Source organism: Pithys albifrons, chromosome 13 (assembly GCF_047495875.1).
Source record: "Pithys albifrons albifrons isolate INPA30051 chromosome 13, PitAlb_v1, whole genome shotgun sequence".
Taxonomy (NCBI): domain Eukaryota; kingdom Metazoa; phylum Chordata; class Aves; order Passeriformes; family Thamnophilidae; genus Pithys; species Pithys albifrons.
The window spans coordinates 6,514,446-6,542,281 of NC_092470.1; the positions used below are offsets into that span (position 1 = coordinate 6,514,446).

A 27,836-nucleotide genomic window follows, 5' to 3' on the forward strand; every position below is an offset into this window, starting at 1 on the left:
CGCCTCCAAAGACGGCCGGATCATCCAGTCTTACCCACAGCGGATCGGCCCCCTCCGGCGCTCCTGCCGAGTCCCAGGGCAGGCAAGTGAGCTACGGGCTGGCACAGTTCTGCGAGGGGTTTGCCTTGTTTTCCTTGACTTTCCTGCAGAACGGTGAAAGGTTCAGCTGTTCCTTATGGCACGGAGACCCTGGGACTTCCAGGCTCCTCGGGAGCCTGCTGAGAGAGAGCAGAGGGCTCAAAGCTGTCACCTGCACTGTTTGGTGATGTCTCCTGGCACAGGCTGTGGCTGCATGGTCTCCTGCTTGCTCCTGCTCCTGACTCCATCCACTGGGACAGGTTCCCTGGGAAGGTCCTGGCTGACCTGTCAATCCCTGGGCAAGGTGACAGAGTGACTGGCAAGGGGTGCAGGTCTGGATGTGCTCCCAGCCCTGTTATGCAGAAGATGCTGACCTTACTAACCTGGGCACGATGTGGAAGTCATGGAAATTCAAGCTTTTGGGGTTTGTTCTCATTCTTTGGCAGTTTGGTTGACTGAAGCAGGTTACATTGATGCCAAAGGGAAGCACTATGGCAGAAACTCTCCCTGATCCATATTTGGGGGCTTTCCTCCAAAACTGGCACAGTAATAGCCATTCCCAAGTATTTCTTTCTGCATCCCAGTGCATGGGGCTGGTTGAGTGCCCTGGAGAGCTGACCTTCCAAACCCTTTGGTGGAGGAATATAAAACCAAGTTTTTGCTCATGTCCAGCAGTAAATAAAGCCATTTTTGGGCAAAGACTTTGTCATCTCCCCTCGAGTGCCAAACTGGTTCTACTCAGTCTGAACATTGAATCTGTTCCCAGTGATAGTTTTAAAAAAATAAAGGATGACAAACGTGCCATGCCTGAGGAATATGTGTGCAGAGATGTGCTATGGGGCTGTCTGATGGGGATGTAGCACCAGCTCCAACTCTGAGAGCCTCTGCAGAGCAGAGGGAGACGTAGACTTCACAGCAAACAATGCAGATTCTCAGGGCTCATTGCATTGGGAGGAGCAGGGCTTTGGACCTCTTGGAAAGGTGGAAATACCTCTCCGTGCAGTGTGGGAGAGGGATAACTGAGGAAGTGACTAGTAATTAGCAGGCTGAGATTAATCAAGGTGGGGAAGATGCAACCATGTGAGGTGGCATGTGGGGTGAAGGTTTAGACTATCCATCCTTCATTGCACTCTCTGAAGGTGAAAGAGGCAGCAGAAGGATAAGCCCTGCACTGGCTTTGTTAAACCAGTGTGTGGAGTTTGCCTGGAGAAAAGATCAGGGCATGGTGAGTTTTGGGCTGTTCAGAGGAGCACCACAAATGTCTTTCAGGGAGATGCCCTCGCCAAAAATGAAAACAAGGGGGAGGAAATTCCCCTCCTTCTCTAAAGGAGGTGCCAGCAACACAGGGAAGGACACTGGGAAGTTCACAGGGCTGCTCTGTTCCCTTATCTGTGTCCAGCAGTGATGGAAGTGAGGCGTGATGGTGACAGTGGGATGCCTCCCTTCCCTGGGATGCTGATGGGGCCATGGGCTGACAAGCATAGGGAAGTTGCTGGATTTACCCCTCATCCAACACTCTGCATCTAAGAAACAGTCCTACAGAAAGCTTGAGGCCATTATTATAACTGTGGTTTGGTTTTTCCCCCTCTTTTAAAAATCTTCTACATATTTCTGCAGGTGGTAAATGTGTGTGTTTCATCACAGTTTCCAGGAAACGGGTCTGGGGACTTGCTCTTGCTCACCAACAGCTTGCAGGCTCCTGCTCAGGGTGTTGCTCCCACCTCAGCACCCTGCCCTCTTCTCTGAGCTCTGCTTCACTCCCTGGGGAGTGATGGATCCCTCAATTAGGGATTAGTCACCGAATCCAGGTCACCTGCAGGAGGTGGGGGCGAGGGGAGCAGCACCCAGCACCTCTTGTGCAAGCAGCCGAAAAGTGTTGGATCAGCCACCTCTGTCAGTGCTGGGAACTGAGGTGGGGAAGGCGTGGAGACATGCCTGGGCAAGGAGATGATTTTGGGGATGGAGCAGGAAGATTTCTGTCTGACCCATCAGGGCCAGTGGGATGAATGTGGTGCTTGTGCCAAGGTGTCACCCTCCCCCACTGGCTGTCCCCATCATCCCTCTGTCCTGTTCCCTGACATGGGGAATGATGGCAGCTGGACTTGAGCTGGAGCTCTGTTGAGATGGAGCCTATCCTGTGTCCAGTCATGCTTGGATCCTTGCCAAAGCTGAATGAATCATGATGGAGCATCTTGAAGGGAAGGAGGAAGGATGGAGTCACCCACTCTGATCAGTTCCACCTTAATGAGCAGAGAAGTTCATGGCACTGTGGCCTTGGTTTGGCTCTGGATATATTTGCAAGAAGGATCTATTTAACATTTTGAGAAAAGAGGAAGGTGTTGCTGCCCACTACAGTGATCAGTGGGTTTTGTGTCTTATGATGGTGGCAAGTCAGGGTCAGCTGAAAGGGCTGGCAGGAGATGGAGGCAGAGCTCTGCAGGAGCCACCCCTCATCCTGGTGGGGACTGAAACAGGAGGGGTTTCAGCCACAGTTTGAGGAAATACTTGTCTACAAATTATGTTGAATGTTCAGCCCTCTGCCCCTTCCAAGAGCCATCATGCAGGAGAAGAACAAGTCTCTGTACATGGCCTGGACCTCCTGAAGCATGTCCCAGGAAAATTCTATTGCCTGGGACTGCTTGATCCTCTCTGCTCCCAGATCAAAAGGGCTTTCAGCTCCTGCCAGGGCTGTTGCAGCTTTCCATCTGTTTGGTGCCTGGCAAGGTTATGTAGCAGATCATCCTGAGTGCAATCACACAGCACCAACAGGATGGATATGGGCTCAGACCCAGCCAGCATGGATTTAGGAGGGCAGGTCCTGTCTGACCAACCTGATCTCCTTTTACGATCAGGTGACCCACCTGGTGGATGAGAGGAAGGCTGTGGATGTGGTCTCTCTGGACCTCAGTAAAGCCTTGGCACTGTCTCCCACAGCACATTGCTGGAAAAGCTGACAGCCCGCGGCTTGGACAGGAACACTTTCTGCTGGGTTAAGGGCTGGCTGGAGGGCCAGGCCCAGAGAGTGCTGGTGAACGAGGCTGTGTCCAGCTGGCAGCCGGTTCACCAGTGGTGTCCCCCAGGGATCAGTGCTGGGCCCAGTTTTGTTCAACATCTTTATCAATGATTTAGATGAGGGGATTGAGTCCATCATGAGCAAATTTGCAGACAACACCAAGTTGGGAGGGAGTGTCGATCTGCTGGAAGGCAGGAGGGCTCTGCAGAGGGATCTGGATAGGCTGGAGAGATGGGCTGATTCCAGTGGGATGAAGTTCAACAAGGCCAAGTGCCGGGTCCTGCACTTTGGCCACAACAACCCCCTGCAGCACTACGGGCTGGGGACAGAGTGGCTGTGAAGCAGCCAGGTGGAAAGAAACCTGGGTGTTTGGATTGACAGGAGACTGAACATGAGCCAGCAGTTGCCCATAGGGCTAAGAAGGCCAATGACATCCTGTCCTGTATCAAGAATAATGTGGCCAGCAGGACCAGGGAAGGGATCCTTCCCTCGTCCTCAGCACTGGTGAGGCCACACCTTGAGTGCTGTGTTCAGTTCTGGGCCTCTCAGTTCAGGAAAGATATTGAGGGGCTGGAGCGGGGCCAGAGAAGAGCAATGAGGCTGGTGAAGGGACTGGAGCATAAGTACTGTGGGGAGAGGCTGAGGGAGCTGGGGGTGTTTAGCCTGAAGAAGAGGAGACTCATGGGAGACCTTATCACTCTCTACAACTACCTGAAGAGATGTTGTAGCCAGGTGGGGATTGGTCTCTTCTCTCAGGCAACCAGTAGTAGAACAAGAGGGCATGGGCTTAAGCTTTGCCAGGGGAGGTTTAGGTTGGATATCAGAAAGAAATTCTTTACAGAGAGAGTGGTCAGGCATTGGAATGGCCTGCCCAGAGATGGAGTGGATTCACCGTCCCTGGAGGTTTTTAAGATGTGATGGGATGTGGCACTGAGTGCCATGATCCAGTAATCAAAGTGGGATTGGATCAAGGGTTGGACTTGATAATCTCAGAGGTCTCTTCCAACTCAGCTGATTCTATGATTCTGTGATTCACCCAACAGAGCTCTTCTGCCCTGGCACGAGTGTCCGAAAGGGCATTAGCCTTTGGGATGCATCTCAGCACGGCTATTATTGTCCCAGCCTGGGGAACCCTGTCCCCACAAATAACAGCTATTCCTGCCAGTTTGATGTAACTATCAGCAAGCTGAACTTCTCAAGGGCTTTGCTGGGACTTGTTAATGATGCACTGGGTGGTAATTAGCTCTTTGATCCCTGGGTGCAACTTAGAGAGCAGCTTTCTCCTGTAATCCCTGGCATCAGAGGTCTAATTAAAATGATGCCATTTTTCCATGGAACTCCTGTGTCTCTTATTTCCCTGCCAGCCTTGGAATCCCTGCACTTGAATTTGGATCACATCCTCCAGGGTATGAGCTTGCAGATCTTGGATCAGGAGGATGAACATTGTGGTGGAAGACATCCAAGGCAGATCTGAGGTTGGCCAGGTCTCCCGTGCATGTTCTCTGACAGCCCTGGATGTTGCAAGGGCTTTTGGGATGATGTCCAGAGCTCTCTCCACCCAGTTTTCCTGTCCCACAAAGCATCACCTTGGAGTGGTGTCTTGCAGTTGGTGACAGTCCTGCTGTGAGTGAGAGACTGAACTAGAGACCTTCAGAGATCACCTACCAGTATTAATACAAAACTGGTGGCCCTGTTCCTCCCACTGTGGCCTCACAGATCTCACAGCAGAACTGATTCCTTAAAATCTTCCCGGGTATGCATTTCCCTTCCTTCTAGGGAAGTGACACACAGCAGGGAGCTGGAATGCTGGCCCTTTGTGAAAAAGGACATGGTCTTTGAGGTTTAGGACTGCCACCAAAATGTTGCCAGGCAAGAGGAATTAAATCTCCCTTGTCTCAAGTCCCAGGTAAGTATTGACACAAGTCCTCCTGCCCTGCTGGGAATTTTCTTACCCCTTCCCATGGTGCTGGCATCCACCAGCAGCACGGCTGCCCCTCCACCCCCAGCAACACAGCCAGGCTGGAGCTGCTTCCTGAGGGCATGCTGGAGGCTAGTGGTTCCTTTATCAGTGCCACACCCTGCAGCAGTTTGTGTTGTTTGTGTCTTGAAAACACTTGAACGGGTGCAGATTTCCTCCTGGAGGCAAAGGTCTTCTGCAGCACATCATAAGATGGGGAATGTCAATGCTGTGGTATCAGTGCGAGCTGGAAATGGAAAGGAGTGTCCTAAGTTCACCCCTTTTATGTCCTACCTGGAATGTGAAGGGGTCTTACCATATCCCCCTCTGCCTACTCCTTCAGGAAGGAGATTTGCCTGAATTACTGCTTAGACTGAGTTCCCCCAGTGGGAAAACCCCCCAGTGTGGCAGTACTGACCCATGTATATGTATGGCCAAACTTTGCGAACGAAGATTTGGGAAGGGCTGTCCCCATGTGTGCCCTTCCAGCCTGCGCAGTGGATTTTAGGTGAGGCTCAGCGTGCGCAGAACTGGCCCCACCGTTTAAGTCCTGAGGTTCATCTGCCACGGCCGAGCGAGCTTGGACGGTGCCAGTGAAGTCCTCAGGACCAGAACCTACAGCACCCGGCATTTCCCAGGAGGTCTCCCATCCAAGTACTAATCCGGGGCTGACCCTGCTTAGCTTCCGAGATCTGACGGGATCGGATGTCAGGGAGGCATTAACTGCCCGGTGAGCATTTTATAAAATCCATCAATTCCGTGGCCGTTCTGCAGCTTTACAATTCCTGGCACAGTCTCAGTGTTGTACAAGGCGTCCAAAGGTTGGCTGGTGGACGTGGTAGGAGCTGGTTTATGGCCCTTTCATCTTCATGAGCTGTTACTGGTGTAAAGCAATTTCCCAGTGCTACATCAGGTTTATCCCACTCATGATACTTTTTACACCACAAGCATAAGGAACCAATTAATATATGAATACCTTATTCCTATTACAATTCTTGGCTGTCAAAAATGTATCATAACCAATAGGAAATGGCAGTGAGACTGTGTTACACCTCCTCTGGCTGCACTACACCACCCTGATGATTTTTGGAGTCCCATGTGGAGGGTCCTGTGGCAGGAGGGCTCTCATCCAACCCCACGGCTGGTTTTGTCTGTGCTGCTCTCGAGCTGTTTCCATCCCTTAAAAAAGTCTCTGTGGGTGTGTAGTTGGGATGATCTATGTCTCCAGCCCAAAGCAGCAGCATTTGGTGCACAGACATTGTAAGAATCTCTCCTTCTGAGTAGGGTCATATCGAGGACTTTGGATCAGGCACACTAAGCCTGGGACAGTAATGACACCAAGTGGTGGCAGTGGACTTTCACTGATATCCCTCTAAGCCAGCTCCTACTCTGAGTCAATCCCACAACTAGAGAGAAAAATGTCAGTAGTGAAGGTGACTTGTCTCCATTTGTCTCACTTCAAGTCCTTTTCCCATCTGGGGTCATACCATGGCCTCAGGTTCTGGGGGAAACCCAGGAACAGTGATGGTCACAGCTGTCCATGAGCTGCCAGGGCTTCTGAGATCTGTGTCACTGGTCTGTGCACCCTAGGGAGGTCATCCCAGTGACCTCACCTGAGTGGCCTCATTGCATCTCTGCTTGTGGTGTGCAGATGCAGCAAGTTCTGCTGTGAGCAAGTCGTAAGTCCAAGCAGCAGGATGGAGGGTCATCCTTGAACCCAAGCAGCAAGGTTGTGAGGACATGCCTTCTCCAGGTGGGACAATGCTTGGGGGATGGTTGGTTGTTTCCAAAACCTGAATCAGTACTCAAATACTTTTATTATACTAATTGACAGTAAATTAACTTATATTCCTCAAGTTGAGTCTGTTATTCCCAAGACAACAATCACCAAATGACAACACCCCCTCCCTCTCCCTTTATCTTGACTCACAGCTATGTGGGGTGGGGGGCAGACACACAGGACAGGTTCTGGCTGGGTGGGTGCTAGAACAAGGATGTCACCTGGATGTCTCATGGTCAGGAGCCTGCTTGCCCTCCTGTGATGTTTTCTGGGTGGTCCCATGACAAAACATCAGGTCAGGAACCCCATTACGCTGTCAGTCCCTCTCACACTGCCGGCTGAGGGGCATCTGGTCTCCTCCAGCATCAAACATGATCCACAATGTCATTATTTTTCTTGATTATAATTAGTTTTAAGCCAAGGCTTTGCTCCAGCTAATGAAAGGTGAGCTGGGGGTCACCCACATCGTAGTGCACGTGAGCCAGTCCAAGCAAAAAAGTACAGACTGGAGGAAGGATTCCTGCATGGATGACTGCAGGACAGTGAGAAACCTCTGGAGCAAAGCTGGTGAGTAGGAGACCATGAAGGACACAGGAGCAGAACAGCTACAGGTGGGGTGTTCACCAGCAGATTGGAGAACCTGGGAGGCTCTAAGTGCTAAGAAGGGGATGTTCTTCCCTGGGGCTGCAGCCAAGCAGCTGCTCCAGTGAGGCAGGGGAGACTTTGCAAGTTTGGAGTATCCTGATCTAGTGGAAGGTGTTCCTGGTCGTGGCAGGAGGTTGGAACAAGATGAGATTTAAGGTCTCTTCCAAACCAAACCCATTGTCTGACTCCAGCCACTGCTGGGGGACATTAGGTGCATCTTTGAGCAGCACCTGCAGCAGGTGTAGGACTAGAGCCAGCTCATTGGACTGTGTCCCATCACCTATTTCAGGCAGGTGCCCCTGGTGCCCTTCTCCCACTGTCTTGCACAAAGGAGGGTCCTGGGGCTGTTCCTCTGAGTCTTTAACTACATGCACCAAGTGATCATCCCAAAGCAAGCTCATCAGTGGTCTGACTGTTCTATGGTCCAGCCGAGGCCAACAAACCCGTAGCTAATCCTGGGGGTCCCACGAGACAGGGACTCTGAGCCAGAACTCCCAAGATTGCCATGACAAGATTTTGCTGGTAATACCCTCAAGCAAGGAGGGTCATGAAGATGCTCCAGTAGTGAGTGGCATGATCAGCTCATGCAAGCATGCTGCTTTGTCATGTTAGGGTGTCCTTCAGTGAGCAGAAGCTGCAAAGACTGAATCCAAGCCCTCCTGGCTGCTGAGAGCCAGGAGCTTCCCTCTAACCCCCACCAAGGTACTCCGAACTCCCCACTCTCCCTGCACAAGACCCTGGGGGTCTGCCTTCCCACCCTCACAGATGAGTCTGTGCAAAGAGCCAATTTTATTCATAGGGGAACATCAGACATCAAGAAAACACAAAACATACAGGAATTATACAGGAAGGCTCCTCTTTTCATACACACAATCACTATTAACAATATTACAGAAAGAATAAATAAAATGCTGTTGCTATAGAAACCCACGAGGACGATGCTCTCCTCTGTTCACCACACATGGCCAACCTCGCAGACCTCATCCTCCCCAGCTGCATCTCTTCAGTTTGAAAAATACTTCTCCAGCACCTTTGTTAAAAGACCAGTCTCCTACAAAACAAGGCACAATGTTAAGACACTGACATCACCTGCTGGGTGCCACAGGGCAGGAGATGGGTCCTATGTCCTGTGCTGGAGTGTGATGGCATTTCCAGGTGTGGCTTGGGACAGACCATGAGAAGGACAGGGCAGGAGCCTGGCTCCTGCCTCCCACTGTACTCCAAAGGCTGGACCACAACTATCAGACATCTGAGGGAAGTTTCACCAGCCCACTGAGCAGGACCACCAGGCTGGGCAGGGGCAAGAGCAGCCCCAGGGCCTGGTTCAGCAGAGTGTGAGAAGGCAAAGAGACACAGCAGGGGAGAGGCACAGAGGGGTTTGTAGTATTGGGTACTGCCCAGAGGTCCCAGAGCCATGCAGGACAGCACCTGCACTCAGGCAGAAGGACTCTGCCCACACTCCTGGAGCCATTCTGCTCCATGAAATGGTCTCTGTGTCCTGGGGAAATACAGCTACATGACCAAGGAGATGACAAGGATGGGGACAATACTCTTCCACCAGCCAAATCCTTGTCACTTAGAGCAATTGGGTGGCTGTATGAAATCCCAGCATGCTGGGAGCCACATGTGGCTAGAAAGTTGAAATGGAAGCGACAGATCCAGAGCAGGGTGTGGACAGGGAGTTTCACAAGGAAGAGCTATGAAAAAGCCTGTGAGGAAGGTGGGAACACCACATACAGATCAGCTCAGGCACAGGCTGGGAGCTGACAACAGATGTCCAACAACAATCATGCCGAGGGGCTTCTGGGCACTGAGGCAGGCAGTGGCCAGCCCCTGCATGGCCGTGTGCTGAATCACTCTCCAGCAGCAGAGCTTTGACACCCAGTGCCACACCTGGCCAGTAGCTGCCTTTGAGCACTGGGAATGAGCACTAGTAGGACTTGCAGAGCACCAGCGCACAGTTGGCACCAAAGGCACAGCGCCCCAGTGCTTGGGGCAGCCTCTGCCCAGGCACATCTGCAGCGTGAGCAGTGACTGCATGATTTACCTACATGGGCAGAGCCAGGGTTCACATTTACCAAACTCACACCACATGTGCATCAACAAGGTAGGGCAGCACCTCCACCAGCTCTCCCATCCCCTCAGCAAGTGCCCTCCTGGTCAAAGGCTCCCCAGGAAGCATGGCGAAGGGTCCAGGGTCTCCCAAGCCCTCTCCTCCCTTTCAGCTGCATCCAAGAAGCAAACTGCAGCAGCACAGCATCTCACAGGGAGTGGGGTGGGGTGGGGTGGTGCCTTCAGCTGTGCCCAGCGGTACCTTCACTGTGGAAAGCTCTCTATCCTGATGGCTCTTCCAGGGAAGCCTCTGTTTACCTTAATCTGCTGAAACTAAGTCAAGAAGGCACTTGAACAATCAGTGGCACTCAGGCTCACAGCCCTGCAACTCTGCTCCACTTGTGCCTTCCCACAAAAACAGAGGGGCGAGCCTTGCCTAACTCTGGATAGCAGGAGTAGCTTTACCTGCATGCAGTGTTAGTGGATAGTTCCTCAAGTTCCTGGCTCAATGGGACAGTGCAGGTGGGACCTAAGAGGATTTCATTCCCTTTAGGCTTTCAGTTACTTCCTGCAGTGGTTGGAAAGGGTGAGACACCAGGGAAGTGTGCAGGAGTCAAGAGACAAGCAGAGCCACATGGACTGAATAACTTCATCTCTGGACTGAGCAATTCCACCTCCACGTCTTGCTTGAAAATCTGTGTCTTTGCATTGCTTCCAGGGGCAGGTTTTCCACTAGGAGGTGGGTGAGCTTCAGGGTAAAAGCCACACTGAGGGGATTACCAGAGCTCCTACCCACTTCCTGCTCCCCGGTACCTGATTTGCAGCAGCATGACCAACACGCACCTCACCTCTGCAAGGCTCTGTGCCCCTCAGTAAAGAGGGGTCCCAACCTCAGCAACACAGAGCCAAGGTGGCGGCAGCAAAAGCCCAAACCTCTTTGCCCAGCAGATGTCTTTCCCTTCACATACTGTGTTCCTCTACAGGAATAAGAGAGAGAAAGGATTGCCCTGCCCTGGAAAGGGGACACTTCTCCATGGCAGCTGAGGAAGACCCAGATGCTTATTAACAACCCCTAGGCTGGAGATCACCACTGACACAGCTCCATCGCAGCATTCCTTGCTCATCCTCACACTCTTCCCAAGTACCCAGGACTATTTGTCACTGCCCAGATACATGTGGGCCTTGGGACAATTCTCCTCTGCCCCCTTACGGCTGGTCTTAAGGAATGGTTTAAGGAGGGTTAAGAGAAGTGCAAAGAGGAGGGATGCAGCTCCAGCAGCTGTGCAGTTGCTCTCACTTCCAGCACAGCTCCACCACCTCCCGGCTCTGAGTATCTCCCTCCAGCTTAGTCAATATTCACCTGGTCAGTGAGGTCATATTTCCCCTGGTTTTCATCCAACAGTCTTTCTTGCAAAAGGATTTTCAGGAGCTCCCGGGTCAGCAGTTCCATCATGTCCTCCAGCAAGGCTCGGAGTGAGGGACCGAAGACCATCGGCACTGCAGGCTCCTCTGGCGACTCCAGGTGCGGGGACCCTGTGACACTCTTCTTCCCCATGAAGTGACCTGCAACACCAACCCCGTGTGTCTGTGGAGACCCACTCAGGGCTCCGGTTCAACCGGCACCAAGTGATCTAATGCCCAAACCAGCTGAGTCAAGGGAAACCCAGAAATTCCAGGTCCTCATTCCACTTGGGATTTTGGGGAAACTTTGCACCCTGTTCCTGCCGACAGGACTTCCAGGGTTATAGACATGCCAGACCAGATGCCCGGGGATGCCGGACTGGTCAGCTGCCTGGGGACGTTGGATCTGCTACCCAGGGATGCTGGACCTGCCACGCAGGGATGCTGGACTTGCCTCCCGTGAATGTCAGACCTGCCGCCCGGGGATGAGGATGGAGGTGGCCTCACCTGGTCTCCCCCTGCCCACCACAGTCCCACCAGGAACCCCCTCCACCCGTGGGGCACGGCGGGGAGTCGGGGGCTCCGCACAGGCAACGACAGGGCGCTCGGGAAGGCAGAGGATCGCCGTGCCCCGCACATGCCGCGTGTCGCTGTGCACCCCCCGCCCCGTACCTGTGGCCCAGAGGTTTCCGCGGGGGTTAACCTTGATCTTGGCGGCCTGGCTGCGGTGCTCGGCGAAGTCGAGGTGGACGGCGGGTCCCAGCGCGACTCCGCAGAGCAGCAGCAGGAGGCAGCGCAGCGCCATCGCCGCCCGCGGGACCCGCGCCCGCTCCGCCGCCTCCCGCTTATACACCTCGGGGGGGGGGGGGGGGGGGTTGTCTCGGCACGCCCTGCCCACCTCCTCCGCCCCCTGCCCCGCCCCCAGGGCTGTCACACATGGGAACCGAAGATCCACGGGGTCCTGAATCCTCTGCGTGTCCCCATCGTGTGTCATCCCACCGCCCCGACGGGGAGGGAGATGGTCCCAGAACCACGGCCGAGGTGAACAGTGACAGACCCATCACTGGCTGACCCACATTCCCAAAGCTCTCCGTCGTGGCCCATTCATAGTTCCACCTGCTCGTGCTGCCTTTTGGCACTGGAGCTCAGCCACAAGCTTCATTCCCAGTTTAGCCAAAACCACCTCCCAGTACATCTATCTGTGTGCCTGATTATTGGCATGGACTTGGAGGATCCTGCCCTTAAGGACCTCCCAGTTTTGCCCATCTCCTTTAGTTTCCAGAGCAGCCTCCCACAGGATCGCACTGCTACCTGTAGAGAGTGAGGACCAGAGCCTGTGTATCACTTCTCACCTTTTCCACTCCCTTTGGGATTTTGCAGATCTCTATTTCACAATCACCACACCCAAACCTTCACTGGATTATCACATCCCCTCCATCAGCTCCTCCTTTTCCATTAACAGGATGGAGCTGTGCCCAGCCATGCTAGGGACACAGATAGTTGGGGGCCTGGGGCAGGCACTCTCCATGCCCAGGGCTCAAGTGAAGTGAAACCCATGTGAAACTGGAAGCATTTGATTAGAGGCTGTGCTCTGTTTCCTCTTGTCTGCAGCCCACAGGGGTTCCTCAACATTCCACATTTATACAGAAGCAGGACTGCTGCAGGCTGGGACGGGGTCTGGTGGGTGTAAGCAGGGTCAGATAAAGTCCTGACAGGTTGACAAGGAGGGTCTGGGACCAGCTCAAGCAAGTCCATAGCCAGGCCCTGCTGAGCTGGAGACCAATGCTCCCAGAACATAGAGGAATGAAAGACTAAGGTCCAGAGCTGAGCTCAAGTGGTTCCTGTGCTCATGGGGGTAGAGGGAAGAAGCCCCAGGTGAGATCATGAAGACCCATTAGTGTCTTCAAGGCCCTGACAACTTCTGCTGGATTTACAGAATCACAATTTTGCAAAGAGGTGGTGGTTGGTGAGGGAGGAACTGCCTGAGGTGACCCAGTTTTCCTGGGAAGTGCTACAGGGAATTTATTAACAATGCCCTTCTCAGCATGTGCTACTGTTCAGAGCAGGGCTGGAGGTGACATGTCCCTCTTCAGCAGCAGTGGGCCAGAGCCTGAACTGCAGACACCACTTCTAAGCTTATGAGGAGAAAAAAGTCATAAAGTGCTCCTATGTTAGCATGGCAACCTCCCACACTGAGTGTGTGTCCCCTTGGGTGGCCAGGAGCTGGTCAGTGTGTGCTCTCTCCTGCCCAGGAGCTCTGCCACAGTGATGAGCAGGGTCTTTCTTGTCCACCCATCAGGGAGGTGGCTGCCTCTGCCAGCCTTGTGTCCACCTGTGCTGGAGGTCCTGGGCTGCCTTGGGGGCTCTCACTGTTCACCACATGTTCAGCAGGAGTATGGCTGAGCAGGCAGTGCTGGGCTTGCCATTTGAGGAGGTGACCCTTGTGGGGGCAAAGGGCTGCATGAATATGATACTCATCACAGACGGGGCACTTGCAGCACCACAGCCTTGACCTTCACACTCATAGTGTGGCAGCATCATCTCCTCCATCGAGTCAGTGGAGAGAGGAGCTCTGAGGCCCTCGGTCCTGGTGGTGCTGGTGGCTGGGACCACCACTTGGGCTCTGGAGTTCCCAGCCAGTCCCCACATGCTGGTGCTCCAGCTGGACAGACAGACAGAGACACCTCCAGCCCTTCTCTATTTCCTCTGAGAGTCTGGGTCTCTTCCCCGGGGTCCTGTACTCACTGCCCTGAGAGAACACAGCTTGAAATGGACCAATATTATCCCAAACCTTTTCTTCAAAACAGTTTTAAATTCCCTTATGGTGGTCAGCAGGCTGCAAATTTGGGGTGTCTGGAGAAGGCTTGGGATGCAGGAAGGGCAGGAGGAGGAGGGAGAGGAGGAGGATGTAAGTACCAGAGAAGATTGCTGGATGGGAAAGAACCTGGTGCTGCCCAGCACTGGCACAGCTGAGTCTGGTTCCTCCTCACTGGGGAAGGAAGGAGTGCTTTTTGGGAAGCTGAGCAGCATTCCTCAGCTAAAGGAAAAGCAAGATGAAGGGTTACCTGTAGGATTACGGAGGGTGAAACCAGGGATAAAGTGATCCCAATTACAGAGGGCAGAGGAAAGAGCCCTGGGCAATTACAGCAGCAACTGAAGCATGACAGGGTTAAGTCCTGTTCCTTCAGGGAAGTACAGTCCTCTCACAGGCAGCTCCGGGGACAAGGGATGAGCAGTGGGAAGCAGCACAATGTTTCTAACAGGGTGAAGGCTTTTGCACTGCTCTAACTAAATACACAACTGAGCGGACACACATCTTTCTGCTTTTTCAGCTGGTGGCTGCAGGCATTACCTCAGATAAGGTGGGAGCAGAGGAACAGGTATTTTGATTCCAGCGGCACTGCAGGTTTGGGAAAAGCTGGGAAAAGGAAATCAGGGAGTTTCTACCCTGTTGCAGTGTCATTACAAACTCCAAGAAACTGAGGGGACACTGGATTAATTGCTGAGTACCGAGGCTTGACCAGATGGCATGTGTGTGGGAGATGTGAGCCCATAACCTGATTTCAAGCCTGGGAAGAGCAATGAAATAGCTACTCAGGGACTTGGTGGAGGCTGGAAGAGGGAGCACGACTCAGGGCAGCCAGTGGGGTTTTCATGGAAAACAACTGGTGAAAGGGCCCCGAGCTCAGAACTCGCTGACCAGCAGCAGCAGCGCTGGGAGCCAGGCAGGGCTCCGAGAACAGCAATTCCACAGCAGTTCAGTAAATACCAGCCCCAGACAACAACAGAGAGACCAGGTTTTCTCTGGATTTTCCAGTCTTCACAAAGAAGTGATGTACCTAATTTTGGAAAAGTAAGTGGCACCCTTGGGAACAGCACCAGGCAGGAGCTGAGCTCAGAGCCTGCTCACCAGCCTGGCAGTGGCTGGGGTAAGTTTTCTGCCTCTGCCTTTGTCTTGCTTTGGCGCCCAGAATGAGGCCCCCCCACCTGGAGCCTGCTGGGACCTCCAGCATTCCAGACAGGAATTGTCACTGCAGTGCTCCTTCACAACTTGCTCTCTCCAGCTCAGCTGAGATTCACTTTCCCAACAGCTACCAAGATTCCAGGGGAATCTTCCCAGCTTATATGTCAAATAAAAGCACTAGAAATTCTATTTTATGAATAGATTTTGCTGACAGAGCTCAGCATGACCTCCACAGGTGGTGCAGGAGATGAGGCTGTGGGGCACTAGCTTCCTACAAGGAGGCAGGGAGGACAGAGGTGACTCCTTGGAACATGCCAGGCTGCTGATGGGTATTTCTCAAGGAAGGGGAGGGCTGCACAGTTAACCCTCCCCTCTCCTGTGGGATTTACCCTCCAGGGCTGGGTGAGAGCAGACACGTGCTCCAGGAACGGGCCCTTCTCACCCAAAACACCTCAATGCTTCAGGGATCCTCAGCTTCCCCCGATGCCTTCAGCTGGAGGGAGCAGGGGTTGTTTTGCTGTGTTTTCCCCCAGTAATTCCCAGACACCATTTACTCTCCCGCTGGCTGCTGACCACAGAACTGACATTTTCACAGCACAGTCTGTCACAACTCCAATGTTCCAGATGGTAACACTTAACTTGGAACCTGTTGTTTTATAAATAGAGTTAAAATTGGTTTTTTCCCCTGTGCACCATTTTATATTTATGTACATTTGAATTCCATCTTTTTTATTGCCCAGTCTTTACCCTCTTGCCTCCAACCTTTGGTTGTTTACCTTTTAGTACACGATTTTTCCCCATAAGGATCTCAGCGCCTGTTCCAGGGCCACTTCCTTTCTTCAGGAGCTTTGCTGTAGGACCTTGCCAAATACCTTTGGGAAATCCAGGTGGATGATCCCAGTGGGTTCACCTTGCCCATACACCTCCAAATTCCTTCAACAAGCTCCAACTCTACCCTTGGGGTGTTCTGTTCCTTATCAAACTCTTGTCCAGATAGGGATAATATGAACAGTAAGAGACCTGTGAAATAGGCACCATTAGCAAATTCTCCACATGTACCTGAAAATGAAGTAGGATTTCACCAGGCAAAGGAGACCATAACTATGCAAAATAAATGGATTTAAAAACTGCATAGCCAAGAGGTCCTCACCACCAACAAATATAACAGACCAACCTCGAAAATACCCTAGTTCAAGGAGTTTAAAGAAAGGTCCATTTTGTTCCTTCTCTTTGGAACTATGCTTTGCATGCAGGTCTGGAGTCCTCAGCACAAGGCAGACATGGACCTGTCTGCCACAGAGGTGGCAACGCAGGCCTGGAAACAGACTCTGAGCTGTGGAGCTCCAGAACTCAGTGCAGGCTTCCCAGGCCCTGCAAATATCCACCTGGGCAGGCAAATGTGTGCTCAAAACCGATGGCTCTAATAAAAAACAAATACAAAAAGCAAAGGCCTCGAATCCCCCTATTTGTCTCCTTCACAGAGCTCCTAGTGCCAATAAAACTCTTAGCAGCAGTTAAGTTGTTTCAGCCTCTTCTTCACCACTTTTCCAAAGCCAGGTCCTGCCACATGCCTGAGGGTCTATTTTGATGCATTTTCCTCTTGTTTACAAAGATTAAATCCCTCTGTTACATCCATCCGTCTACAGGCAATAGCTGTTGTTTATAAAAGATAAAATTTGAAATCTCGCACATCTTGTTTTCAACTCATTTTCAATTTTCATTTAAGCTGTAAATGAGCTGTGGTTTTCCCTGAGGTTTCCCACTCACTTCATGCCCGCTGGACATATTACAAATAACTGCTCTCCAAGAAGACTCAGAGAAGAAAATCATGTTTTCTTGCAGGCACATCCAGGTTGACCTCAGAGGTGTCCCAGCCAGAATTACATGGCAGAAATCCGACATCCCAGTTCGAGTGAATTGAGGTTGAGAGAAGTTCATTTTCTCCATATTATTTTTACTTCAGTGTCTCAGGTCAGTTTCTACAGGGGAAGGATAGTTTGGAAAAGGTGATACCAAGATGTTCATCAGAGACAGCTGCAGGAAGGGTTTTTGAATTATTGAACAAAAGGAGCAAAAATAGGCAAAAGATGAGGAGCTGGGTACAGGGAGCAAGAGACTCAGAACGTGTCTGCTCCTGGATCACAGAGGGTAGGGTTTTAGTTCATCCCTATTTAAACTATTCTTCCCTGTGAAGATGTTGATTCCCCCCATGTTTAGGGAGCCCTGAGAGATCAGGCATTAGCAGGACCTGCTAGAACTGAACATGTGTAGGAATTTCCCCAGAAGCAGGTTTAACACACATTGTGCTCAACCAGCAAGACCCAGCATTTAGGCAGCTCCTGCTCCACAGAGAAGCAGCACTATGTGTGATGGAGCTGGTGATTTTTTACAGCAGCTGGGGGATAAACAGGGATAAGCCAACAGTTGCTATTGGGCAGACTATGAATAGCACAGGCATCCAATTAAGGCAAAATAGATCCAACAAGGCAGATTTCTCAGGAAAGTCACTGTGCCTCTTCTGAATCCAACATGCTCAGGCTGGTGGAGCTATCCCTGAAGAGACCTGTGGCTCCTGACAGGTGAGATGACAAAGGGACAGAAGTATTACAAGGGAGGGAGAAGGTAAAAGAGGCTGGGAGTTGTTCAGTTTGGTCAAAGGCAATGTGGGTGCTGTTTCTCTCCTCCCAGCAACAAGACTGTGGGAATCAGTCACCCACCATGCATCAACTGCTGCCCTGAGCTGCTGACACTGCTGAATGGCCAAGGGTACGCCTCTCTGGCATCACCCTGGCACTCCTTGTTGCTGGAAGATGGAAGGAGGACACTCCTCATCTGATTCAGCCACTGATTCACTGGCACTGTGTGGGGCTGCAGCAAGGCCATAGATTCTCTGCACACCCCCTGCTCTGGCTCAGGAGGTCCCCCAAGGGACATGCTCTGCCTAAGCCACCTCTCCTCTCTTCTCCTTTTCCTCCTTCTCCTGGCCAACTCTCTGCACGTTCTGGGAGCTCCACACTGTGTTTGTACAGTGCATTCCTCCAGCAGAAAGTGGTGCTCAAACCTTGCATGGACAAGGTTTCACCTTGAAGACTCTTTGGAAAAAATACGGCTGACCTGTTCTGATTTTAAGGACAGGAAAACCACGATGAGATTACCCAGTCTCCAATTATCTTACAAATCCGAGTCCTGGACACCCCTGCTAAGCAACATGCAGAGACAGATCTGGATGAACCACCAGGTTGTTGCTGTTTCATCAACAACTGCACATATAAGCATCATAAATACAGAAAACCTTCTGGCCCTTCAGCTTGCAGCACATCACCCCTCACAGCTCACCTCCCAACCACCACGCTCTTGCTTCTGCATTTAGCTTTGATATGAAAAAAAATCACCCAATAGAATTCCAGTTCCACGAAACCGCTCCTGCCTGTGAAGGAATCCATGCTCTGTTTGTGACCAAACAGTAATTGAACACTGGAATTGCTACCAGAAGACCTGCCCTGTTTGGCTGTAACCACAACAGGAGCAATCTCAGCCTCGGCAGATTTTACTTCATTTCTCTTCTTCTTTATAAACCAGACCTTTCAACACTCACATACTTTACAAGCAAATCCCATTCCTGTGGTGACACAAAGATCTCCATTTCCAAAGCTGCCAGTGTCACAGGCTTTGCTGGAGCTGCCCAGAGCTTCACCTTAAAAAAAAAATAGAATAAAACTGAAACAGAACACACAGACACATCAAGTTCTACCAGCAAACCCCCTGGCTCTGTGGGAGCTCAGCAGTGCTCCCAAACAGCTCTGCACCAGCACCCAGCCGGCTGGAGATCCTGCTCATTCCATGGCTTTTCTGCTCAGCAAAGCAGAATAAACCCGGTGGGGACAGAGCCAGCAACAGCTCTGTATCATCCTGCCCCCACATCCGCAGTTTCCAGCTTGTGCAGCTTGGTCCCCAGCCCCCCCTCATTCCACTGCGGCAGGAGAGGCCTTGCAGGGATGCAGGAGATGATGTGGGAGGTGGTGGGTGCTGGAGCTGTGAGGGGATTGACTGTTCATTTATCCTAATTAGAGCCAACACCTCACTTGATGACCAAAGGTAACAGAACCATGTTCTCAGCTGCACTGAGCTGAAAAGAGGCAGAGCACAGCCTGCAGAGATCAATTCCCAAATCCCACATTGCAGCCCTTGATTTAGGACAATTGTTTCTGTTCAAGTACCCGTAGACCACAAAGAGAGAAGCCCCCAAAGCTGGGCTGCAGTGGGCTCTAGCCCACCCCCACTCCAACTAGCCTGCAGTTTTTAAGCACTTTCTGCTCAATTCCTTCATGCAAGGTCAGGGCACACCCTCCTGCAAGAGCCCACACAGAGGTTGGCCACAAGTGTTGGCAACCACATTTGTCATGAGTGTGTCCTCCAGTCGCAGAGACTCCTGACATCAACCATGCCAGCCAGGTCATCCTATCAAAGAACTGGGGGGTCAGCAGTTTCAGAGCTAATCCTTGCTCCATAATTATAAATCCTTTGTGTTTTAGCCTTTTTTTTTTTCGTTACATTAACTCAGTGACAGGAACACAACTGCTTCCACATACTCAGATACTTGGTGAAGGTCTGAAATAGAGAGGACTCGGAGAGCAGCAGGACTGCCAGCAAGGTATTGATTATCAGCTTTCAGATGAGCTCAACTCAGCCCTTTGTGTGAGCCTGACTTAAAATCCCATCTATGCACAAAACCTGTTCAATCTGAAGGCAGGGCAGGGACACCCTCAGCCTCAGCACAAGCTGCAAAGGCAAAAACACTGCTCCAGGTCCTCAGGAAGGTGCTCCAAGCCCTTAGGAAAGTGCTTCATGGTGATGGCAGCACTCAAGTACAGAGCCTGTGTTCCCTCACTGCTGTCTGGGTTTAACTTTTGATAGAACACCCCATCCTTATCTCAAGCATTATAAAGAAACCGTATTCACATTCTCCTCTCAAGGGCTGTAACACTGGGAGGAGGAAATAGCGATTTTATTACCATTTTTGTTACTACTTTATGATTGCTTAGTGCCACAGGCCCAAGGCTCATGCTGGGGGCTGGACCTGTTCACAGAGTCTTTGTAGTGTCCCACAAGTGATTTTTTGTTTTACCTTATACAGGGAATAAAGCACCTGGTAACACCAAAACCAGCAAAATGGTCCCATGGGCATAACTAAGGGAACAATTCAACTCCAGAAATGCGACATGTCTGACAAACCCAGTGCAAGAAAATGGAAACAGCCATAAACATCCTGCTGGGCTTCTGCCCCAAAAACCTTGTAGTCTTTAAGCAGATTATTTCAGTGTGATTTACAGAAACATAGACGTATTGAACAGATCTACAGCTCAGGACAGATTATTCTCCAAAAGAAATGAAAAGAGCAGCTGCTATTGCTCTGTGAAGAGAGGACAAGCTAGATGATGGCTCTAGGAGTCAGTCTGCAACAGCCAAGCCCAGGTACCCCCCAGAAACTGGGCAAGGAGGCTGCTCTTAGCAGGGCAGTAACAAAGAATGTGGCGGGGCTCATTCTGGGCAAGAGGAAAAATCTTTATTCCAGTTCTGAATTGGCAAAAAACCATCACGGCCACAGCTCACCACTGGACAGTTCAGTCAGCACAGGGAGAGGGCACCTGGCCCAACGAGGTACAGACTGAGGACACGGCCCCAGAGGCACTTGGAGAGGAAGCTCAGCTTCAAAGTACAAACACTAAAGAGTTTGGCTGAAATTTTTAATATAAAAATTCACTAAAAAGGCTAAAATGTGACAAACCATTGGAAATACTGTGACAAACATTCGCCCTTACGCAGTAAAAACCAAAACAAACCCAAACTGGTAAGAAGCTTTGAAATGCAGGTCTTCTTCCTCCTGGCACTTCGGACCATCAGCTACTTAAAACGTTCATCTAGAAAAATTCATGGCACCTTCACCTTGTAGTTCAGTGCAAGGGGTTACTCTCGATGGACCAGCACAAACAAACCCAGTAGAAAGAGGACTGCATACTGGAACAGAGAGTAGAGGACACTCAGGAGTGCACAATCACATCTACAGCAGCAAACACACAGGGCACAGGGTGCTGCCTGTGTTCTCAGGAAGGAATTTTAGCTGGGGTGGGAAAAGCAGGTAGGAAATGAAAGAGTGCTTACCTTAAATTTTGGATAATCATTCATTAAGATAGTGACTATTCCAATATATGGCACAAATCTACAAGAATAAAGGTTTTCTTAAAACAAACACTGTTCCAGGCTGCAGAAGAAGAGTCATGCTGAGTGTTATTTTATGGTCAATGGGCTGGGGACTTGGTCCTCTCAGGCAGAGCAGCTGTGGCAATGGGCATGTTCAGCCCCTGCCTGGTTTAGATCTTACTTTCTTGCAAAGGTTGAGCCTCACAGAATAAATTTGACAGCAATTCTGATCAAACCTGAGCATATGCTGCCCTTTCACCTGTGTCCATCCAGCATCATTATCTCAGGATGCTGCTCATAACTTGATACCCCCCCTTAAGCCAAGCTCAGAACTGAACCACCTTTGCCTTTGAGCTCTCCATGCTTGCAGGCAGGTCACAGAACCCTCTAGGGAGAGCTCAAGAGGAGGAGGATTTCCAGATGGCTTCAGGGAGGGCAGTATACAAAGCCACACCACTTTCAACTTCACTCACCCTCTTGCTCGTCCTACTACATCCTTCTTCTCCAGCCAGTGCTGCCCGCGTTTGTAGAGCCCTCTGTCATCCACAGCATTGTTGTCTCCCTTTGTAAGAAATTTGATGTCACCATTTTGCCTGGAAAAGACAAGACAGGCAGGTATGGAGCTCATTAAAAGCTGATGTCACCATTTTGGCTGGAAAAGACAAGACAGGCAGGTATGGAGCTCATTAAAAGCTGTTCTAGAACAAGTATGGAGAGACCAACACAAGAGTACTCGAAGGAACTGTGCTCTACAATTGGAGAAGGATGAAACAGGGAAACTGCCAAATGCAGCAGAAAGCAGAAGGTTTGGAAAAAACTCACAAAGAAAGAATGAATTCTGGCCTCAGCCAAGCTTTCCAGCAGAGTTTAAGAACAGAACCAGCAGGATGAGGCACTTCTAGCACAGGTACAGCTATTGCCTCTCAGCTTTCGACCTCTCTTGTGTTGATGCTTCTCTTGTTTCACACAAACATTGGGTTTTGGGCTCCCTATACCACCGAAAAGGAAAGTCTGGGGTTGAAGTACACAGTTCTACTCAGCAGTGGGCAGAACCAAGATGAAACTTAGAAATTACTAGGAAAGGGCAGAAAAAACCCAAATAATACAATGATGATACTGTACGAACTCATAATGTGCCTACATGTGGGATGCTCTGGGCAGGGCTGAACCCCCATCCTTTTCTGCAACAGAGAGAAGAACTGGCAAAGTTCAGAAGTGGATGACAAGGTCTGGAAGCACTTCCATACAGGAAGCAACAGACCTTCAGCCTGGAAAAGACAGATCTGATGGTCAATGTGATGTAGTCCAACACAAATGACATACAGCAATCAAAAACTTTTCACTGTCTCTTCCAATGCAAGACCCACAGGGAACTAAAAGGAAGTCAGAGGTAACAGATTAAAACCAGCCACAGGAGGTGCTGTACAGAACTAGCCACAGCACAAAATAAACTATGTCTCTCAGCAAGGGTATTTTGGTTGCTAAAAAATTTTGTTTGTTCTAAAGATGATCAGGTAATTCATAGAAAAGAGAAAAGGAGGCTATTCATGAAGAACTGGGACTTTGCGCTTACACTTTGAACTTGCAGAAAGTAGGGAAATTATCACGACATCTCTTTAACTCAAGCCAAGATGAATTAATTAGCTGCGCAGAAATAGGATCCTGGAGCAGATGAACCTTTGCTTTGATGCGGAAAGAGCTTTATAGATCCTTCCCCAGCCGTTCCTATTCAGCTTGTGCCACTACCCAGGGATCAGCTGGGCACTGTCACCTCCCTGTGGCACCTGCAGGCAGGTGCTGAGCAGGAGCATTCTCAGTGCTTGGATCTCAGCTTTCTCTCAGAAACAACACATCAAAGGCAGCACAGGAAAGCACACAGAAGGTCTTTGGAACTCATGTTGTTTTAATCATGCCTGAATACCAATGTGTGTTCCTTGACAGGAGAAGCTTGGAAGGAAAAGCCATGAAAAAACCAGAACAGCCCTTTCTCCAAAGCACATCTGGCTTGTCATGTGGGAAAAACAAACACTCAAGGAGCTTAGAGACATAGTCTGGGAAAAGATGAAAATCCCCAAAGGTGCAGATAATGTGGTTTACCTCTGAAGAGTGATGACACAGGAGCACAGCAACTTATTGAGCAGAGTCAAGGCTCTATCAGGACACGGCATGAGAAGCCCCAAGCGCAGTTCTCTGCTGTCTGAGAGGTGAGTGAAGGCTGGTCTGACTGTCCTGCTCCAAACCCACTAAGTCAATTTTGACTTCAGACTCTTCGTTAGCAATAAAGAATGAACCCAATTTTGGGCTGAAACAAGAAGAAAAGGCCAGCAAGGAACAGACACTTTCTCACTGACACAACACTGATGTGAATTGGGGCCTGAGTTGCCACAAAATCATGGAAAACACTGTTCCTGTTTTTCTGCATTTTGACTCCTGTCAGCTTCTGCAGAGACCTTTCACTTCCGAACTGGCACCAGAAAGCTATTCTTTCTGTAGTGAAAGAAGCAACTGACACCCATGTCCTGCCTTCAGGTCACAATATGGATTTTTCAGTACCTCCCTCCTAACATAAAGATCAGGTTTGTGTTTGATTGTTTTACTTAAATGGAACCTACAATACTGGAGAACGGCTTCAACTCACAGAAACCGGGATTGACACTATGGTCCCATTACATTTAAACAAAAAAGTGCTGGATACCTTCACATCCAGAGATAGAGCCGGGCAAAAAAAAGAAGGGTGGGTAAAATCTGGAGAGGAAATGCTGGACGGGGAGGCAGAGAGTTGTATTTCACTTAAAAGAGTTCCCACAATACCACAAAAAGTGCACGTGCAACATTAGATATCAAATTCACCCTGTAAACTGACTTTATTTTTAAATTGGTGGTATCAAAGAACGGCAGTTTGAAAACTGACATTGTTCAGAGTTTTGAGAATCTGCTCTGCCTCCTGGGAGAGGTGCTGCTCCTTCAGAGTCAGGATCCCTGCTGCACCATTCCTGGTCAGTCTTGAGTTGGACCAGACAACTGGTCAGACATCAAACCTGTAGCTGTGCTCCATCCCTTCACACATACAATCTGCCCAATGCTGAGACAGTGAACAGTACACAGAGACTCTGATTATAACAACACACAACTTCTTTCAGGGATGAACTGCCTGGACTCTGCAGGACAACAGCAACCAGCACCAGAGAGACAAGCTCTACAATATCACATGCTACACACAAAATACCCTCTGCCACAGCTCTTCCTCTATAAACACGAGTCACTTCACACTCACACACAAATGCAGCTGTACTAAAGGAGACACCCTGGGCACAGCAGCTCAGGATAGAAAGGATAGTGGTACATAGTACACAGCAAGTGCTGTCAGCCTTCCAGTGCCTAAAGGGCTCCAAGAGAGCTGGAGAGGGACTTGGGACAAGGGATGGAGGGACAGGCCAAGAAGGAATGGCTTCCCACTGCTAGAGGACAGGGTTAGATGGGATGTTGGAAATGAATTGTTCCCTGTGAGGATGGGGGAGGCCTGGCACAGGTTGCCCAGAGCAGCTGTGGCTGCCCCATGCCTAGAAGTGTTGAAGGCCAGGTTGGATGGGGTTTGGAGCAATCTAGTCTAGTGGAAAGTGTCCCTGCCCATGGCAGGGATTGAGATGAGTTTTAAGATCCCTTCCAACCCAAACCACTCTGTGATTCTACAACTTGGAGAGTCCAGCAGACTGGCATAGACTCCCCAGCTTGTGCTTTCTGCTGAATAATTTTTCCAAGTAAACCAGGAGGGCAGATTTTTTTTCACTGAAAACTCTGTGTTACTTCCCACAGCACTTGGATATCTATTATTGACATCCCAGCCACTCATTTATCCAAGAAGATGAGCAATAATATCATTTAGCTAAGTATCTGCAGTAGAACCCTCCTCCAGAATCTTAACATACTTCTCATGGATCTTCAGGACACGATGGACTATAGGAATTTCCCTTCCTTCTATCCTAAAGACGACGATTTCTCCCACTCTGATTGGATCTTCAATGCGGTTTGTGAGGAACAGGAGATCTCCTCTGTGGAAGGCAGGCTCCATGCTCCCACTGAAAGAGAGAAGAGGAACAACTGAACAATATTCAAACATCAGAACCAGGTTTCAGAGTTCATAGTCCTTCAAGAAAAATCTCACAAGAACCTTGATGAGAAGAGAAGCTGTGGATGCCCCATCCCTGGAAGTGCTCAAGGCCAGGTTGGAACTTTGATGAAGAGCTCCCAAGAAAATCAACTTGGAGATCAGGCAGGTGTGTAACCTCTACTGCAGTCAGGTTTTCAATTACCACGCTACCAGCAGTTTGGATTTGTTGGAAGAAGAGCACTGCCAGCTTGTGTTACAAGCACATCCAACAGGAAAAGCTTTCTGAATAAGCAAAAACCTGATGACAAACAGTATCTTTAGATTTCTGAGCTCACCACTGGCAGGGCAATGCTGGCAGTGCTGCAATGCTGGAAGCTATTTTATTTCATTTATTTTTGCAGGTAGACTGATTGTCCTCAGAAACAAAGCACTGAAAACACTGGACTCTTGAATTCCCATCTGGAACCAACAGATAGGGTTGAAAAACATTCCTTATTGTGATTCATCACTTTGCTTAATGATCTCATTTCAGGCACCTTGACTAAAGTTATTTTTCTCATGTCTTTTAAATGGCAATTGTTACCAACTACTACTTACCCTTCCAAATTCCACATAAATAATGCAAAACAGAAGGATGAACTTTAAGTACCATGTACATTCATGTTTTATCTTGAAACAGCAGCCGCTCTTCAGAACAGCAGATCCCATCATCGAAGAGGGGCTGTGACCTCACAGCCCCCACCTTACTCACTGGGAGGAACATCAGGAAACATCTACCCTGTGCTTTACATCAAGGAAGGAGTTTTGGTAAATGCCACATGGTCACGGCATTACATCATTTCTACATCACGAACACCAACACAGAAACACGCAGAAAGGCCAGTGTGGATGCAGAACAGGCCCTGTGTGATATCCAGGCTACCATCTGATGGAAGCCCAGAGAATTTGACGGAGGCAGCAGAAGGGTGGGAGTAACAGTGGTACCAACACTGATGGTACGTACGGCACAGCACTGCTGTGAGGACAACATGGGACACCTAAAACATCCAGTGACAGTGGAAGCCCCGATCCTCAGGACCACGGAATCCCAGAAGGGTTTGGGTTGGAAGGGATCTTAAAGCTCACCTCATTCCAACGCCCTGCCATGGGCAGGGACACCTTCCACTAGACCAATTTGCTTCAAGCCCTGGCTAAAGTGGCCTTGAACACTTCCAGGGATGGGGCAGTCACAGCTTCTCTGGGCAACCTGCGCCAGGGCCTCCCCGCCCTCACAGGAAACAATTCCTTCCCAACATCCCATCTAACCCTGCTCTCTGACATTGCAAAGCCATTCCCCCTAGTCCCATCCCTACCTGCTTGTGTACAAAATCCCTCTCTTTTTCACAAGGCTTCTTATGCCCAGTCCAACCAGCTGACAGAGCGGGGAAGAAATGCTGTTTCGTCCCACTCTCTCTTCCCTCGCTGTTCCTGAGCCTGGATTTTTGGGAGCCTCCAACCGCCCCATCCACCTGGGGAACCCCCGTCGGGGGCCCGATGGCACCCCCGGAACTGACCTCAGCACCACCACGATGGGGCTCTCGCTGCCCGTCACCACCATCAGCCCCTTCCAGATCATGAGGGCGGAAGACACGATCATGCCGAAGTTCAGCACCTGGTAGTACAGCTGGGGAGGAGGGGAGGGCATGTTGGTCAGGCCCCGCCGCCCGCGCAGGGCAGGGGGGAATCGAGCCCCCCGCTTCCCGACCTCCCGCATCCTCCCAAGCCCCCCGTCCCGTCCGGCACCTGCCGCTTGTTCATGCGCCGAACATCGTCCAGAAAGTCCAGCGACAGCATCGCCGCCGCCGCCGCCACCCGCCCGCCCGGCCGGCCCCGCTTCCTTCCGCTTCCGGCGCGTCACCGCCGGTTCCGCCGCGGGGGGCCGGGGACTGCGGGAGGGACTGGGGGGGTGTTCCGAGGGTGCAGCCACGGGGCAGTCTGGGGGTGCCCCCCATGCCGAACCCTGGGGCGAGCACGAGGAACGCATCCCCGGGGCTCACCGACACCCACACATCCAGTGAAACACCCTACCCAACACCGCATCTAACCAGCACCTCCCCCCCGACACGCCAATTTACACCCCACACCCAACCAACACCCCAAGGAATCAACACCCACCCAACACAGACATCATTTATCCACCAAAACACCCCAATTCATCCAACCAACACCCCACTCAAGTGACACCTCACCCAACCTACACCCCACATCCAAAAAACCCACTGTCCAACACATCCAACACCCCACGTGATAACCAGCCTACACTCCACATCCAAATGACACAACCCCTAACACCCCATCCAACACACATCCCATCCAACACACACCCCATCCAACACACACCCCATTCAACCGATGCCCCATCCAATCACCAACATCCATCAAAATGAACCCCTATCCAACTGACCCCATCTGACATCCATTCACCCAACACACATCCACCCAGCATCCCATCTAACCAACCAACGCCTCATTCCATCATTCCATCCTACCAACACCCCACATCCAAACTCTACCCATCCAACCCACACACCATCCAATGTCCAGACAGCCCCAACAGGATGTATCAAAACACAGCAAGACAAGATGGCGATGAGCCCAATG

At 50.7% G+C, this 27,836-nt stretch overlaps 2 protein-coding genes across 2 annotated transcripts; both read right to left on the bottom strand.

Moving 5' to 3' along the window:
• Positions 1 to 8,243: 8,243 nt before the first annotated feature.
• NMB (neuromedin B) lies at positions 8,244 to 11,765 on the bottom strand. Its single transcript, XM_071568536.1, has 3 exons — positions 11,599 to 11,765; positions 10,886 to 11,088; positions 8,244 to 8,524 (listed from the first exon to the last, which is right to left on the bottom strand). The coding sequence occupies exons 1-3, from the start codon at positions 11,729 to 11,731 to the stop codon at positions 8,477 to 8,479; spliced, it is 384 nt and encodes a 127-aa protein (XP_071424637.1). The 5' UTR covers positions 11,732 to 11,765; the 3' UTR covers positions 8,244 to 8,476.
• Positions 11,766 to 20,431: 8,666 nt separating this feature from the next.
• SEC11A (SEC11 homolog A, signal peptidase complex subunit) lies at positions 20,432 to 27,089 on the bottom strand. Its single transcript, XM_071568021.1, has 6 exons — positions 26,979 to 27,089; positions 26,750 to 26,859; positions 25,015 to 25,164; positions 21,562 to 21,681; positions 21,050 to 21,107; positions 20,432 to 20,905 (listed from the first exon to the last, which is right to left on the bottom strand). The coding sequence occupies exons 1-6, from the start codon at positions 27,027 to 27,029 to the stop codon at positions 20,855 to 20,857; spliced, it is 540 nt and encodes a 179-aa protein (XP_071424122.1). The 5' UTR covers positions 27,030 to 27,089; the 3' UTR covers positions 20,432 to 20,854.
• Between the last annotated feature and the right edge of the window lie 747 nt (positions 27,090 to 27,836).

Excerpts from the sequence above, each read along its gene's own strand:
- NMB (XM_071568536.1), bottom strand. The coding sequence starts at position 11,731 with ATGGCGCTGCGCTGCCTCCTGCTGCTGCTCTGCGGAGTCGCGCTGGGA. Across the intron at positions 11,089-11,598 it reads CGGAAACCTCTGGGCCACAG|GTCACTTCATGGGGAAGAAG; the intron begins GTACGGGGCGGG and ends TTGGTGTTGCAG. Across the intron at positions 8,525-10,885 it reads AATATGACCTCACTGACCAG|GAGACTGGTCTTTTAACAAA; the intron begins GTGAATATTGAC and ends CTTGTTTTGTAG.
- SEC11A (XM_071568021.1), bottom strand. The coding sequence starts at position 27,029 with ATGCTGTCGCTGGACTTTCTGGACGATGTTCGGCGCATGAACAAGCGG. Across the intron at positions 21,682-25,014 it reads GTCCTGAAGATCCATGAGAA|GCAAAATGGTGACATCAAAT; the intron begins GTATGTTAAGAT and ends TGTCTTTTCCAG. Across the intron at positions 21,108-21,561 it reads GTAGTAGGACGAGCAAGAGG|ATTTGTGCCATATATTGGAA; the intron begins GTGAGTGAAGTT and ends TTATTCTTGTAG.